Here is a 13,487-nt window from a genome sequence, read left to right as displayed (position 1 = left end):
TCCGTGGGACGTCCAGCCAATTGGCTGGTAATGTTTGATGCTTCTGTCCGAGCTCCCAGTTTGCTGTGTGGTGCCTGCAGTCTTACAGGCTTACCTGGGTCCACTCAGGGCACTACATTGGTCTCTACTCACGCAGAGCAACAGAGGAAGAAGAGCCAGGGGGACAGGGATGTGTGGCTAACTGCCTTCCCCGGGTCATGATTGCACCACTCTGTGGTGCTCAGCTACCCTTCCTGGACATTTTGGTCAAAAATTTCCTAGAAAAATCTCCCTGGGGGTGTGGGGGGTGTTTATCAAATGGAATTTCGCATTCTCATGGGTGCCGTAGTTTCTGAAGAGTGGAGAAATCTCTGGAACTATTGCCCTGAAATCATCTTTGAAACTTAAACCAAAAACATTCCCCAAAGTCATTGTTACGCCAAACAGTAGTTTCGGTTTTACTTGAACTGGTTTAAAATAAACATCTGCCTTGAGCGTTTTGCCCTTTTAAGAACGACCGAGATGGGATCGAAAGGTCAACAGCGATTCAGAAGTGCAGCCCGGATCCTGGGGGGAGGGGGGCGGGCGGTGAGCAGCTGTGGAAAAGGGAGGGGCCACCCCAGGAGGGTAGGAATCGTGCCACATCTTCAGGAGTGTAATCCGCATGGTTGCAATTTCAAAACTGTACGATTGCTCTAAGCAACCTTTGTCTAGTCTCAACTGCAAAATAAATAGAATTTAGAAGACAAAGAACTCTCTATTGTTCAGCTTTCCCTCTACCTCACCCTAAGCCTGAGCTCCAGAAGGCAGGGCCTGCGGTGCCTGCAGTCAGCATGCTCGCTAACCATTCGTAGAGCGAATGAGGAATGTTTGGACACCGTAGGCTGCTCATGCTGGTGAAGTGGAGAGGACAGAGAGGGTGCCCGGACACTAGCACTGCCCCTTACCCTCTCCCGAGCCCCTCCACGCCATCCCTGCCCTTGAAGAGGCAGGCAGGTGGTGCTGGGCCCGTTGTGTGTAGCATACAGTCACGCGCGCATAATACTGGCAGTTGCCACTCACTGACCCCCTGCTCTGTGCCAGGTACCCCCTGTTGGCACTGACTCTGCTTCTCCCTTTGCCTCGGCACACTGGAACCAGAGGACACCTTAAAGGTAGCCTGGGTTTCGCAGGAGCGTAAGCAGAGGCAGGAATGGAGTTAAAATGGACTTCTCCCTCCTCTGCTCCCAGCAGTCCACAGGAACCACCAAAATGGAAGAGACAGAGCCGCTCCCTCTTCCTCCTCAGCTACCCCCAGCATCTCTCACACACGCACACACATGCACACACACACACACACGCACACACGGCTGAAAGACTTAGCTGTGTTCCAGAATGAGAATTGTGTAGGTCTACCTGTGAGTCGCTGGCCTGGTCCTTGCCTGATGAGGCATATTTGTTATCCTGGGAAAGCGCTGTCATTCTTCCTTAGGGAAGGAAACTGAAACCAGGGAAGGGAAGAAAGGAATTCATCTGGGCCCAGGAGCCTTAGCAAGAGCTTCAGAGTTTATCTAGAAACAGCGCGGTTGAGGGTCTGAGAGTTCTAGAGTCAAGCTACAATCCCTTTAAGAACACTTTAGCCTTTTCTGCAGTCTCGATTAAAACATTCTTAAAGGGATTTCAGTTTGAGGGATTTATTTTTCTTTCTATTTTTTTAACGAGTTTTTTGTTTGGTTGCTTTTCAACAGTTTTATTGGCATATATTTCATTTATCAAATAATTCAATTAAGTCAATCACAGCAAGAAGAGCTGCACAATTATCCCCACAATACGCTTTAGAACATTTCCATTATTCTTGTACACGTCGTTATTAGCTTCCCGAGTCCCTATAGATTTACCTATCCTGGATTTCATACACAGCAAAACAGCAAAATGTATATTTACTCTTAATAAAAACACAATAATAGCTAGTGTTATTAAGCCCCCTTAATGTATATTAAATATTGTACTAAGATCCCTGAAGGCAGGAGCACATTTATGGGATTTCCTTGTCTTTAGAACTGTGAGAGGGGCCACAGTTAGGCCCCCACTTTATAGATGGGAACACTGAGACCAGAGAGCGTAAGCAATTTGATCAAGGCCACATGGGTAAAAAACAGGAGAAATAGGGTTGAAACCTAGATCTGACCCCTAAATCCCTTCTCCTAATGACCAGGCTACACCGCCACCCACATGTGGGTAACAGAAGTTATACCGGGGGCAGGGGGGTGGGATGTGACTCAAAATCACTAAAAGAAAGACCAGGCTCACTTGACTCGAAACGGTGGCCCTTAGTCGCCCGGAGGTCTGGAACGGGATTCAGTCCCGTCATTTGTCAGCAGAACCATAGATAGGTCTACATGGGCCGTCGGCAGACCTTAGACTAATGGCCAATTGAAGATCAAGAAGGCAGCATTTGCCCAAGAACAAAGTTCAGAGGGCAAGAGCGAGAAATAGAAACAGAGAGAACAAAATTTTAAAAAGAAAGAAATGGAGAGAAAAGCCCTCCCATGGTAGGGGTTGCAAGCAGTGTCACCAAACAACTGTACAGGGGTGGTTGAATGGAAACCCAGTTGCTCTGTAACTCAAATCGCAATAAAATGTTGAAAAACAAGCCAAAAGGGCTCCCAACTTGTTTTGTGGAACAAGATGGCCAGACTCCCCAAAAATCATGCTTCTCCCATTGGGAAGTGTGTGGTGAGGAGGGAATGAGGGAATTCTTGGGAAGAGTCTAGAACTCTTCGAACCAGGAGCCTCATTGACACGTGTCAGTGGAAAAAGACTGAGAAATACTGTGTATTGGCTGTGTAACTTGGAGGATGCTAATGACCTCTTTTCAGGCTAATTTCCTGTTTCGCAAAAGGAGAAAGGTCACCTCTCTGTCTCGGGGGCCATTGTAAGAAAAAAAGGAGAAGAGATTTTACCATTCTGGGCAATTCAGTCTACCTGGGTCACCAAGCTTCATAGGTGACAAAACTTACTGCCATCGAATCGATTCTGACTCCTAGCGACCCTATAGGACAGGGCAGAACTGCCCCTGTGAGTTTCTGAGACTGTTGCTCTTGCTGGGAGGAGAAAGCCTCGTCTTCCTCCCCTGGAGCAGCTGGTGGTTTCAAACTGTTGACCTTGTGGTGAGCAGCCCAGTGCACAGCCTTCACACCATCAGGGCTCCTGCATATGGGATCCTAGTTAGCATGAAAAACCTATCTATACTAATTCAGTTTTCAGTGTAGGTTACCTTGGGGGAAAATGTGCTTTTAATTGCCGGGAAAAAAATTTACTTTAGCTAATCTAGATGTCAACGTCAGCCTAATCTAAGTCAAATCGCCACCAATTCTGAATGATCTAACTTGGAATTGATGAAGATTCATTGTAACCAATTCTTCGGATCGGAGTAAAGATACGACTCCAACCAAGAACCCCATGAGTGTCCTCAACCATGAACCCTTGAATGGCAAATAGTACTTTGCAGACAGAAGAGTAAGCCAGGAGACCCAAGTTCTTACCCCACTTTTATCACTCACTTGCTGTGTGTTTTGCAGGTAAATCACTGGCACTCTCAGAGCCTGGTTTCCTCCTCTGCAATGAGGAAAAAAGGGCAAATGATCCCTAAAGTTCCTGCCCTTTGATATTCGGTCATGGTTGTGCCCAAGGAAACCTAGGATGGGGATCCGGGCAACTGCTGAGTGGGGATAATAAGCAGTAACACAGGCCTCCTTGGGTTGTGGGGAGAGCAGAGGAAGAGACGCAAAGCCTGCAACTCCTTGTCCCACTCTGTAGGCAAGACCATGGAAGCTCAACAAAGCTATCAACCACCCCCAATGTTCACTCGGCAAGTCAGTGGCGGTGACTCTGTGGTCTGGATGACAGCAAGACACTGACCCCAGAGAAACCACTCCAGCCCTTATCTGGCCACCAGATCCCCATGCCCGCTGAAAACCCACCTCTTCTGACGACTCCCCATCCCCGATACACCAGCCTGTTCCTAGCATCCTTCCACAGAAGAGAGGGCTGAGGCAGAGGTGTAAGGCATGAGAGCGAGAGAGAAAAAAACAATATTGAGAATACACCAACATCGCTTCTCAGCCTTTGGGCTGAGATCAAGTGTAGAGAATAAACCAGCAAAGACTCCATCAGTGTCTTCTGACCCTAGCCCACTGCCCCTCCTCTTACCTCCAAGAGGCAGCTTCCTGCGCCCTGGGAAGCAGCCAGCCTGGAAGGTAAAGTACAGGGTCAAGACAATGGTTTTCCATCCTCCAGGATGCCAGCAAAATAGAACCAAATAAGCCGAACACCTTCCTGCTTGGCTTGGCTATTCTTTAGGCAAAGGGAAACCAGTGAGCTCATGCTGGATGGCAGGGTGGCAAGGGAAGAGAGAGACTTGTATTTCCCAGGGCTCTTTCAGTTTTCTTTTCCGTTTCGTGCAATTTCACTTATTGACAACAGTCGATGGTTGGCTGCTACTTTGGAAACTCCCCTTGGGCCTCGCGCTGACTGGCCCTGACTCCCTATAAAGGGCTGCTGGTTTGTGGGGCTCACAGAGGAGACTGAGGTCCCACACACGAGCTGGCCAGCCTCTGACCGCTGACGCCATGAAGGTCTTCATAGCCACCCTGGCCATCCTTGCCGCTGCCACCCTCTGTGCTCCTGCTTCTGCCTCTCCATGTAAGTCCAGGTCCCAGGGGGCGGGAACATTAGAGCTGGTTGTGAGGTAGGGACAACTTTTTTTTAAAGTGATTTAACTAGGGAAGTATATGATATGTGGCTATTAGATCAAACACTACTAAGAAAAAGAAACCAGATTTGACCAGTGGATGAAGAAGGAAGAGTTTCTGCTAAGGGGCCATTGAGTATATGCTAATGGGGCGGGATAATTTGGAAAAGGATATCAATAATGGTTGTAGGACATGAGGAATATAATCGACGGCATTGAATTAGACATGTAGAAGTCAAATTGGAGAATGTTCTGTTTGGTCACATTTTTTTTTTTAAGAAAATTGCGCAAATGAGCACAGAGAAGGGGATGTTCTAAAATTGAGTGCGGTGATGATTATATGACTCTTCTTAATAGGGCTGAATTATTTAATGGTATGACATGTAGATGAAATGCCAATAAAACTGTTATAAATAGAAGCAAAAAAGCCCACATGGAAGAAGCACACCAGCCAGTGCGATCATGAGGTGCCAAAGGAACCATGTATAAGGCATCATGCAAAAAAAAAAGATATATGTATGTGTATAGGTATATATATATGTATGTGTGTGTGTGTGTGTGTGTATAACATATTGAATAAAGGGGGAAGTGCAGAGTGGAGACCCAAGGCCCAAGTGTCGACCAATGGAGATCCCCTCATAGAGGGGTTTAGGAGAGGAGATGGGTCAGTCAGGGTGCGAGGTAGTACCGATGAAGAACACAGCTTTCCCCCAGATCCTGGATGCTTCCTCCCCCCAACTACCATGATCTGAATTCTACCTTGCAGGGCTGGATAGGGCAGAGGTTGTACACTGGTGCATATGAGGGCTGGAGGCACAGGGAATACAGGGTGGATGATACCTTCAGGACCAAGGGTGTGAGGGGCGATGCTGGGAGAGTGGAGGGTGAGTGGGTTGGAAAGGAGGAACTGATTACAAGGATCCACATGTGACCTCTTCCCTGGGAGAGGGACGGCAGAGAAGGGGGGGAAGGGAGACTATGGATAGGGCAAGATATGACAAAATAACGATGTATAAATTACCAAGGGCACATGAGGGAGGGGGGAGCGGGGAGGGAGGGGGAATAAAAAAGAGGACCTGATGCAAAGGGCTTAAGTGGAGAGCAAATGCCTTGAGAATGATTGGGGCAGGGAATGTGCGGATGTGCTTTATACAATTGATGTATGTATATGTATGGATTGTGATAAGAGTTGTATGAGTCCCTAATAAAATGTAAAAAAAGAAAAGGGAAAAAAAAGAAAATGATTAGGGCAAAGAATGTACAGATGTGCTTTATACAATTGATGTATGGATTGTGATAAGAGTTGTATGAGCCCCTAATAAAATGTTTAAAAATAATTAATTAATTAGTTTTAAAAAGAGTTGTACGAGCCCCCAATAAAATGATTTTTAAAATTCAAAAAAAACTGTTATAAATAAGCAAAACACGTTCCCGTAGCTAGATCCTCTGCCCAAAATGCCCTCCTACCTCTCTGACTGTCCCTGACCTCTTTTTCAACTGTAGCATTTACCCTCTGAGTCCCATTATCTACAGTCCTCTGCATTGTTTTCCCAGCTGTCAGCTGTCCCTCCTGGCAGGAACTCCTGATCGCTTTCCGTGTCTCTAGGATCGACCTAGGAGTCCCGCAGGAGGTCCCGGAGGGCGAGCTCACTCTGACCTCGGGACACAGCGACACTGGTGCCTAAGATGCTTCGACCAAACTTCAGAGCCCTTAACCCCTCCTGGGCCCCGACAGTCATGGCCTCCCCCATTTCATAGATGGAAAGACTGAGGTGTGAGAGGGAACAATAGCTCCTCAGTCCTAGTGGTGCTGTAAGGTAGGCATAGGGCTACTACCTGTAAGGTGTTCGGTTCAAACCCACCAGCCACTCCATGGGACAAAGATGAGGCTGGCCACTCCCATAAAGATTTACAGTCTCAGAAACCCTATCGAATCCCTGTGAGTCAGCATCGATTCCAAAGCGGTGAGTTCTTTCAAAGCTGTCACATCCACAGGGCAGGGATTGAGGAGGTGTGCAGCTCTAGGGGGCAGCTGTCCTCTGTCCTACAGGGTCTGTGAGTCAGAAGGAACTGGACCGCAGTGGCTTTTGTTTTGGCTCGTGTTTGCTGTGCTTTACATCTCTGGTTTTATTGCGCTGGCAGCTTTGAATGTCATCGTATGTAACACCCTCTCTGACCAGATGCCCTGGACCTAACAGGGAACTGGAGGACCAGAGAGGTTAAGTAACTTGTCCAAGATCTTGCAACTAGGAAAGAGGGGAGCTGGTACTCAAACCCAGCTCTGTCTGGTACTTAAATAGCACTCCACTGCTGGTCAGTGGCCACTGGCCACTTAATCGGCATTAATTGCCACTGAATTAATGTACCAACAAGTTGCCCTCCTCTGCTCAGAAGGAGCCCTGCGGGGTGTTGCTGTACGTTAGGGGTTGGGGGACCATCAGGCCTCTCAGAGGGAGAAAGATGAGGCAGGCCGTCTGCTCCCACAAAGATGTACACTCTTGGAAACGTGTGGTGGGGTCCCTCGGAGCAGGGCGAGTTTGGTTGGGGTTTGGCCACTCTGAATAGGGCCCTTCTCATGACAGCCTTACGTCTTCCTGAGTGGGGCCTTAAGGAGCCACCGAGTCAGCATTTCAGACGCGCTCTCCCCATCCATCCCCTCCCAGTTCCCTGCTCCATGAAGGATCCTGGAAGAGTAAGAGTGAGGGCAGAGGGCTTGGGGCAAGGCAGGAAGAGGCCTCGGCTGTCCTAAGAGCCAAGGGCAGGTGGCTTCCGTGTGCAGGAAATAAGACAAGCTAGGCTCAAGGACTAGACAAGAGGAGAGGGGATCCCCCGATCCGCTGCTGGAATCCCCACTCTGCCACTGTGTGTCCATGGCCAACGGCCTTTCTGCGCCCCGTAAAGCCCTCAACAATTTGCCCAGTGTATACAGTCAGCAATAAAGGATTTGCCTGCTTTCTTCCCCCAGACGCCTCGGACACCACACCCTGCTGTTTTGGCTACATCTCCCGGTCCCTGCCCCGCGCCCACATCCGGGAGTACTTCTACACCAGCGCCAAGTGCTCCAGCCCAGCGGTCGTGTAAGTCTCAACCCCCACACAGGCCTCCAACCTGAGTCAGACCCCTTGACAAGCCCAGGGGAAGAGGGACAATGGGCCAGGGGTCTGGTCACAATCAAAGCGTAAGATGCAGAAAGCGGTGGTTTTTAAAAGCTTCATTGAGTCGAGAAATAAACAAATCGCTTAAGTGTGTAAACTAATACATTTAGGAAAATGTAGTCCTTACCATATAGTACCAGTACTAATCCCTACCACCCAACAAGTTCCTAGCCCACCCAAAAGCCTACTGCCATCGAGTCGATTTGACCCCCAGCAACTCTAGGTGGCTGGTGGGGCTGGACGGACAACCTCGAGGTGAGCAGCCAGCCCGTCCTGGACAGGGCCACCAGGGCCCCTTCCGAAAGGGCCTGACGTTGTCAGCTAGCTGTCTTCTCTCCAGGATCATTCCAGAGTGTGCCCGTTCTCTCCATGTGTCAAGAGCAGGACATGAAACTGCAGCTCAGAGAAAGCTCCTGACTTGACCAAGGTGCTATATGAAGTGAATGACTCCCGGGAGGCTAGGGGCCACCCGTGGGGCGGCTAGCTGCAGTCAGCTGCTCCGGTTCACCAGCTACCCCACAGGAGAAAGATGTGGCTTTTTTTGCGCCCACAAAGCATGACAGCCTGGGGAACCCAAAAGGACAGTTCTACGCCGTCCTATAGTGGGCGCTCTGGGTCAGAATGGACTCCATGTGGATGACTTTAAGTGGGTTTGGGGGGGCTAGACAATCAGTGAGTGGGAGACTGCCTCCGTATTCTTCTCTTTCTACTAAAGCAAGGTATCTGTGACCTTCCCTTAGGAGAGTGGGGAGGAAAGAGGAGGTCACGAGGAGGAAGGCCCCATAAAGAAGCATGCTTTTGAGGCAGAAGTCCCCAGCACGCTGGCACAGAGACAGGTCTGCACAGTCGGACTTTGCTTCCGACGAATCCCTTCAGGGCTGATATTTAGCGCCCTGCATTTTAATCCCTAAAATCAAATCTTTTTCCAAAGAAAAACTAGCACCCACAGAACAACTACCATGTATAACTCGAGAGGAACAGAGCCCCTTCCTTGCTCTGGAGGACTGAGCAGAGGGGCGGCACAGTGAGGACGCGGTGCCAGGTGTAAGCACAGTCCAAAGGCGGTGCAGCCGGAGGAGGAGGGAGCAAACGCAGGTTCCGGGCTAGGAGAAGGGACCTGGGGCCGTTGCTGCCGAAAGTGCCCCAGCTGGGGCAGGACTTGGGCTGGCAGAGAGAGCCAAGTCACAGGAGCTGGGGTATGAGGCGGAGGGGATGTCTGCAGAACCTGCTCGGGTTTGTGCAGAAAGACTGGGAGACGCTGAAAAGACTGGGAGACGAGGCAGAGGAGTGAGGTCGGGCTGGGCCGGGCCTCCAACTGCAGAGGCAGCAGGCAGAAGCTTCTGGAATGGACTAAGTGGGAAGGGAGCTCGCGCTGAACAGGGAGGGCCTAGAGACAGGGCCAAGAGAGAACCGTGGTGGCCTTGGGGGCTGGACAGTGCCTGCAGGGGAGGGAAGCAGAGACTAGTTGAGAGGTGGAATGAGTCATCATCGAGGAAGACTGGGAGGAGAGGAGGCTGAGCTTCCTGCCCAGAAGGCTGGCAGAGCCCCGGAAGAGCTTCCGGGAAGAGGAAAGAGCTGTGTGTGCGTTGGGTTTGTTTAGGCCTGAGGGAGCCGCAGAGATGGGTGACTGAGCAAGGGCATCTGGTCTAGAAACACAGCCATCTTTGCTGGGAAGAAGGGGCCTTCCCTTAAAAGAGGGCCAAGAACCCAAGAGTCTTGACGAGACCTGGCCTGTCCTACCAAGGGTCCCAGTTGTGCCACTTGGTGGCTGCCTGAGCTGGAGCCACTCGCAAAACCTCTCTGAGCCTCACTTTCCTCATCTGTAAGCTGGAGAGAAGACGGCAGTTCTCTGACGGGGGTCACAGAATAATAAAATGCATGGAGTACGGCCCGGCACATAGTAGGTGCCCCATTAAGTGCTCACTTACCATCATCTAAGCACATTGTTATATCTGTAGAAATAACAGATAACGCTGCTGTTTGGTCTGCAATATATATATATATATCCATGAAGCATTATTTTATATATATATATATATATCCATGAAGCATTATTTTATATATATATATATCCATGAAGCATTATTTTATATATATATATATATATCCATGAAGCATTATTTTATATATATATATATATATCCATGAAGCATTATTTTATATATATATATATATATATCCATGAAGCATTATTTTATATATATATATATATATATATATCCATGAAGCATTATTTTATGCCGGGCCCAAGTAAAACCAGGAAAAGAACACCAAGGAGAAGGCAGCAATGCTGACAAGCCCACTCCTGAGGGACAGGAGAAGCTGGGGTCCCCCCACCCAACACATCCACTCCCCTCCCCAGAGCCTGAGCAGGCAGAGGGGAAAGCCTGACCAGCAGAGGCTCCGGAAGCAAGAGGGGAGGCTGAGCAAGCAGGGCCGGTCTCTGGCACCCACTTTGCGGAGGACGCCAAAGCGGGGGGGGGGGGGGGGGGGGGCTGAGAACTTCTCACCCCAGGTGTTGGTTTCCTGACCTTCTGGCTTGCTGGCCACCGCAGAGGGGACCAAGGAATGGGTTTCCTGTGTGACTCTGGGCTGAGAAAGGGCAGGGTCTGCGCCTGACGATCCCTCCAAATTCTGACTCAAAACAACTCCACAGAGAAGACAGCCGCCCCCACAGAGGTTAGACCTTCCTCCCCAGAAGGGCGCTGATGGGCCCAGACCACCAATCCCTGGGTTAGCAACTGAGCACTTGAAAATTGGTGTTCTTTCAAAACACACACTCCTCTGCAGGAGAGAGCAAGCACGGGGCAGAGGGCGGGGGGGGGGGGGGGGGCTGAGAGCTCAGTGCTCCCTGGCTCCTTTGTCACCTGTGCACAGCTGGGTGGGAAAACACAAGACAATCAAGGGGCCTAGAGTGAGCTTCAGAAAGGGGAGACAGCATCCCAAGAGCAGCTGTGACCCAGGATGCTGTCCAACAAGCAGCCAAGGAACTCAAACCACTAGGCTGCCTGTCCTCACGTGGGGGTTCAAATGCACGCAAATCTGCTTCCGCCCTGGAACCCTCTGACCCTACAGAAGAGCACAAAGCCTTTCCTAACAGGTCACAGGTACCAGGGTAAGTCAAAAAGTCCTGCTACTCCAGCTCCAGTTGATGCCTGCCTATTCGGGTTTCTTCCCAACAAATATGCTCAGGTATGTCTCTGGGATCGGTGGATGGCTGCAGACAGTTCTCTCAGTAACACACTGGTCTTGGTCTCCTTAGGATGCTGTCCAAAAAAGAAAATCCAATCGTCCAATCTAAACAGTGGCTCTGTGGGACCCTGCTGGGTCAATTAAATTCAAGGCAGAAGGCTATGGTGCCTGCTTTTAGGATCTCAAAGGGGCCATCTGAATAGATTCTCTAGAGGGACACAGGACATTTAGTGGAGTTTATCAAGAAGAATTTTTAAGAAAATTGAAATCCCTATTGGTGAGAAAAACGGCCAGGAAATTTGCACTGACTTTTTTCCCAGAAAGACCTAACAAAGCACCCACTTATTTAACTGGGAGAGTAAGAGGTGCCCTGTGAGCACCTCCCTGGGAAACTTTACCCCAACCCTCATGACCTTGACTGTGCAGACGTGTTTGTTCCCCCCACTCCGAGAACACTGAAAAGGTGCATGGCCTGACTTCCTCATGGAGGCCCCTGCTTTGACTTGACCTTTCCTTCAAGGGCACTGGGGGGAGACTAAGACAAGAGCTCTGTCTGCCCCGCCCACGGATGGCAGAGACACGCGTGCCCTTGTCTTGTTTGGGATAAACCTGTGCGCCATGACCTGGGACCCTAGTAGCAATGTGTACTGACTGACTTTGGAAAAGTCGAGGGCACTCTGAAATATACCACCGCATACCCCCCTAGTTCCCCTTCCCCATCATTCCGCTGTCATCCACCTCATCCGCTAATGCTGACCAGGTCCCAACCTGCCTTTCCTTCCCACAGCTTTGTCACCCGAAGGAACCGCCAGGTGTGCGCCAACCCAGAGAAGAAGTGGGTGCGGGAGTACATCAACGCTCTGGAGATGAGCTAGGGCGGGGGGTGCCTGGAACCGGAGCCTGTGCAAGTTCTTCTGTCCCTGCTGCTGCTGCTCCTCCAGCCCCCTGGGGAGGCTGCTCCCCGCCATCCTCGATTCCCGCCCTGCTATGCAAACCAGGCTTCCACCACAAGGCCACGGTTGGAAACAAATCTCCTGAAAGAGCTGCTGAGGCTGAGCTGTGAATGAGCAGGTCTCCAGGCTCTGAGCTTCTGCCGCCAGGAGGGAGGAAGGCAGCGAGCCTCTGGAAGCAGGAACGAAAGGAAATATTCCAGGGTCAAGATTCCCATCTTGGAGCGTTCACCCGGAAGGGGTGGTTGGCAAATGTGAGAAATCAGCTTTCCATTAAAATTCTCCATGTAAGTGTGAAGCCGGCTGCTGGTTTGATTTCCTCCCCAGGAATCCTCCTTCTCCTTCTCCGTGAGCTTGGCGCACATATCTAGGGTCCGTCCTAGACCGGGGAGCTGTCCGCCTGCCGCATGGCCAGGGAGAGCAGTAAAGCTCTCTGAGAAGGGGACCCGAACAGCCCAGAGCAGGGAAAGTACCTGGTGACTCAGCCTCTCCCCGAAGGAAACACCACGCTCTCTCCACTCCCCGGTCTCTGGGCCTCTTTACCTGACTCCCTCCCGTCTCAGTGCCCACCTGACCCTTGCACCCCTCCCACTCTAGCCCACCCCATGTCATATCCCCGGGGGGGGTGTCCTTTAACATCGTCCTTGCCCCAGCGGTGGGATTTCACGGCAAGCCCCCAAATCCTCAGCTATTTGCAGGAAGGAAAAGCAGCATTATACGGTTTTCCTCAAGTGACACTCGAACTCCGTCACCCACATGTCCCGTCCTGCTGACAGATTCCAAGTGTGTTAGGCTACGTTGTCCAGGGAAACAAAACCGGTGACCCTCATGCGTGTATAAGAATGAACTTCATATCAGGAAGGCAGCCCGGCTCAGTCCAATTCAAGTGCATGGGACCAGAGCAAGCCAGAGCCCCTTCACACTGGTGCAGCTGGCAGTGGACGAAGCAGAAAGACACGAGGCTGGGAGACCACAGAGGTGCTCAGATCCAAGGTCCACAGGAACGTGGCAGGGTGGCACAGCACCCAGCGTCAGCAGGCCACGCCACACAGGTGGACAATCACACAGCCAGCTGCAAAGAGGGGCGAGAGAGAGAGAGAAGGTCTGTGTCTCCCTTCTTATAAAGGCCCCACCCCCAAGAATACATCCTCAGGCTGAGACCTGATTGATGGGTTGGACTGCACCCCCATTCCATGCTGGTACCATCCAATTGACATGAAATCTAACCAAGCATCACCCTGCGAGGAAGCACAGGCATGAGGGTGGTGGAGGGATGGTTCTCGTTAGCAAACTGGAGCCTCACAGTGCCTGTCTGTCAGGCATAGGCTCAAGCCTGAAGTCCAGTGTCCTTTTTCATACTCAGCCCTATGACTAGTCTTGGCCCTGTTGTGCTGAGAAAATCCCCGGCAAGAGAAAGAAACGACACAGGGACAGACAGAAAGGGACGCAAGATTTGAAGCCATTGAGCTTCATGTCAAG

The 13,487-nt window shown here is 50.7% G+C and overlaps 1 protein-coding gene across 1 annotated transcript; it reads left to right on the top strand.

The window, feature by feature from the left end:
• The first annotated feature begins 4,589 nt into the window (after positions 1 to 4,589).
• On the top strand, positions 4,590 to 11,988 carry CCL5 (C-C motif chemokine ligand 5). Its single transcript, XM_075559258.1, has 3 exons — positions 4,590 to 4,662; positions 7,677 to 7,788; positions 11,846 to 11,988. The coding sequence occupies exons 1-3, from the start codon at positions 4,590 to 4,592 to the stop codon at positions 11,931 to 11,933; spliced, it is 273 nt and encodes a 90-aa protein (XP_075415373.1). The 3' UTR covers positions 11,934 to 11,988.
• The last annotated feature ends 1,499 nt before the right edge of the window (positions 11,989 to 13,487 follow it).

The sequence above is a fragment of the Tenrec ecaudatus genome, chromosome 10 (genome assembly GCF_050624435.1).
Source record: "Tenrec ecaudatus isolate mTenEca1 chromosome 10, mTenEca1.hap1, whole genome shotgun sequence".
Taxonomy (NCBI): domain Eukaryota; kingdom Metazoa; phylum Chordata; class Mammalia; order Afrosoricida; family Tenrecidae; genus Tenrec; species Tenrec ecaudatus.
Note: the sequence above shows the minus strand (reverse complement) of the source record. Positions and strands in the feature narration are given on the sequence as shown.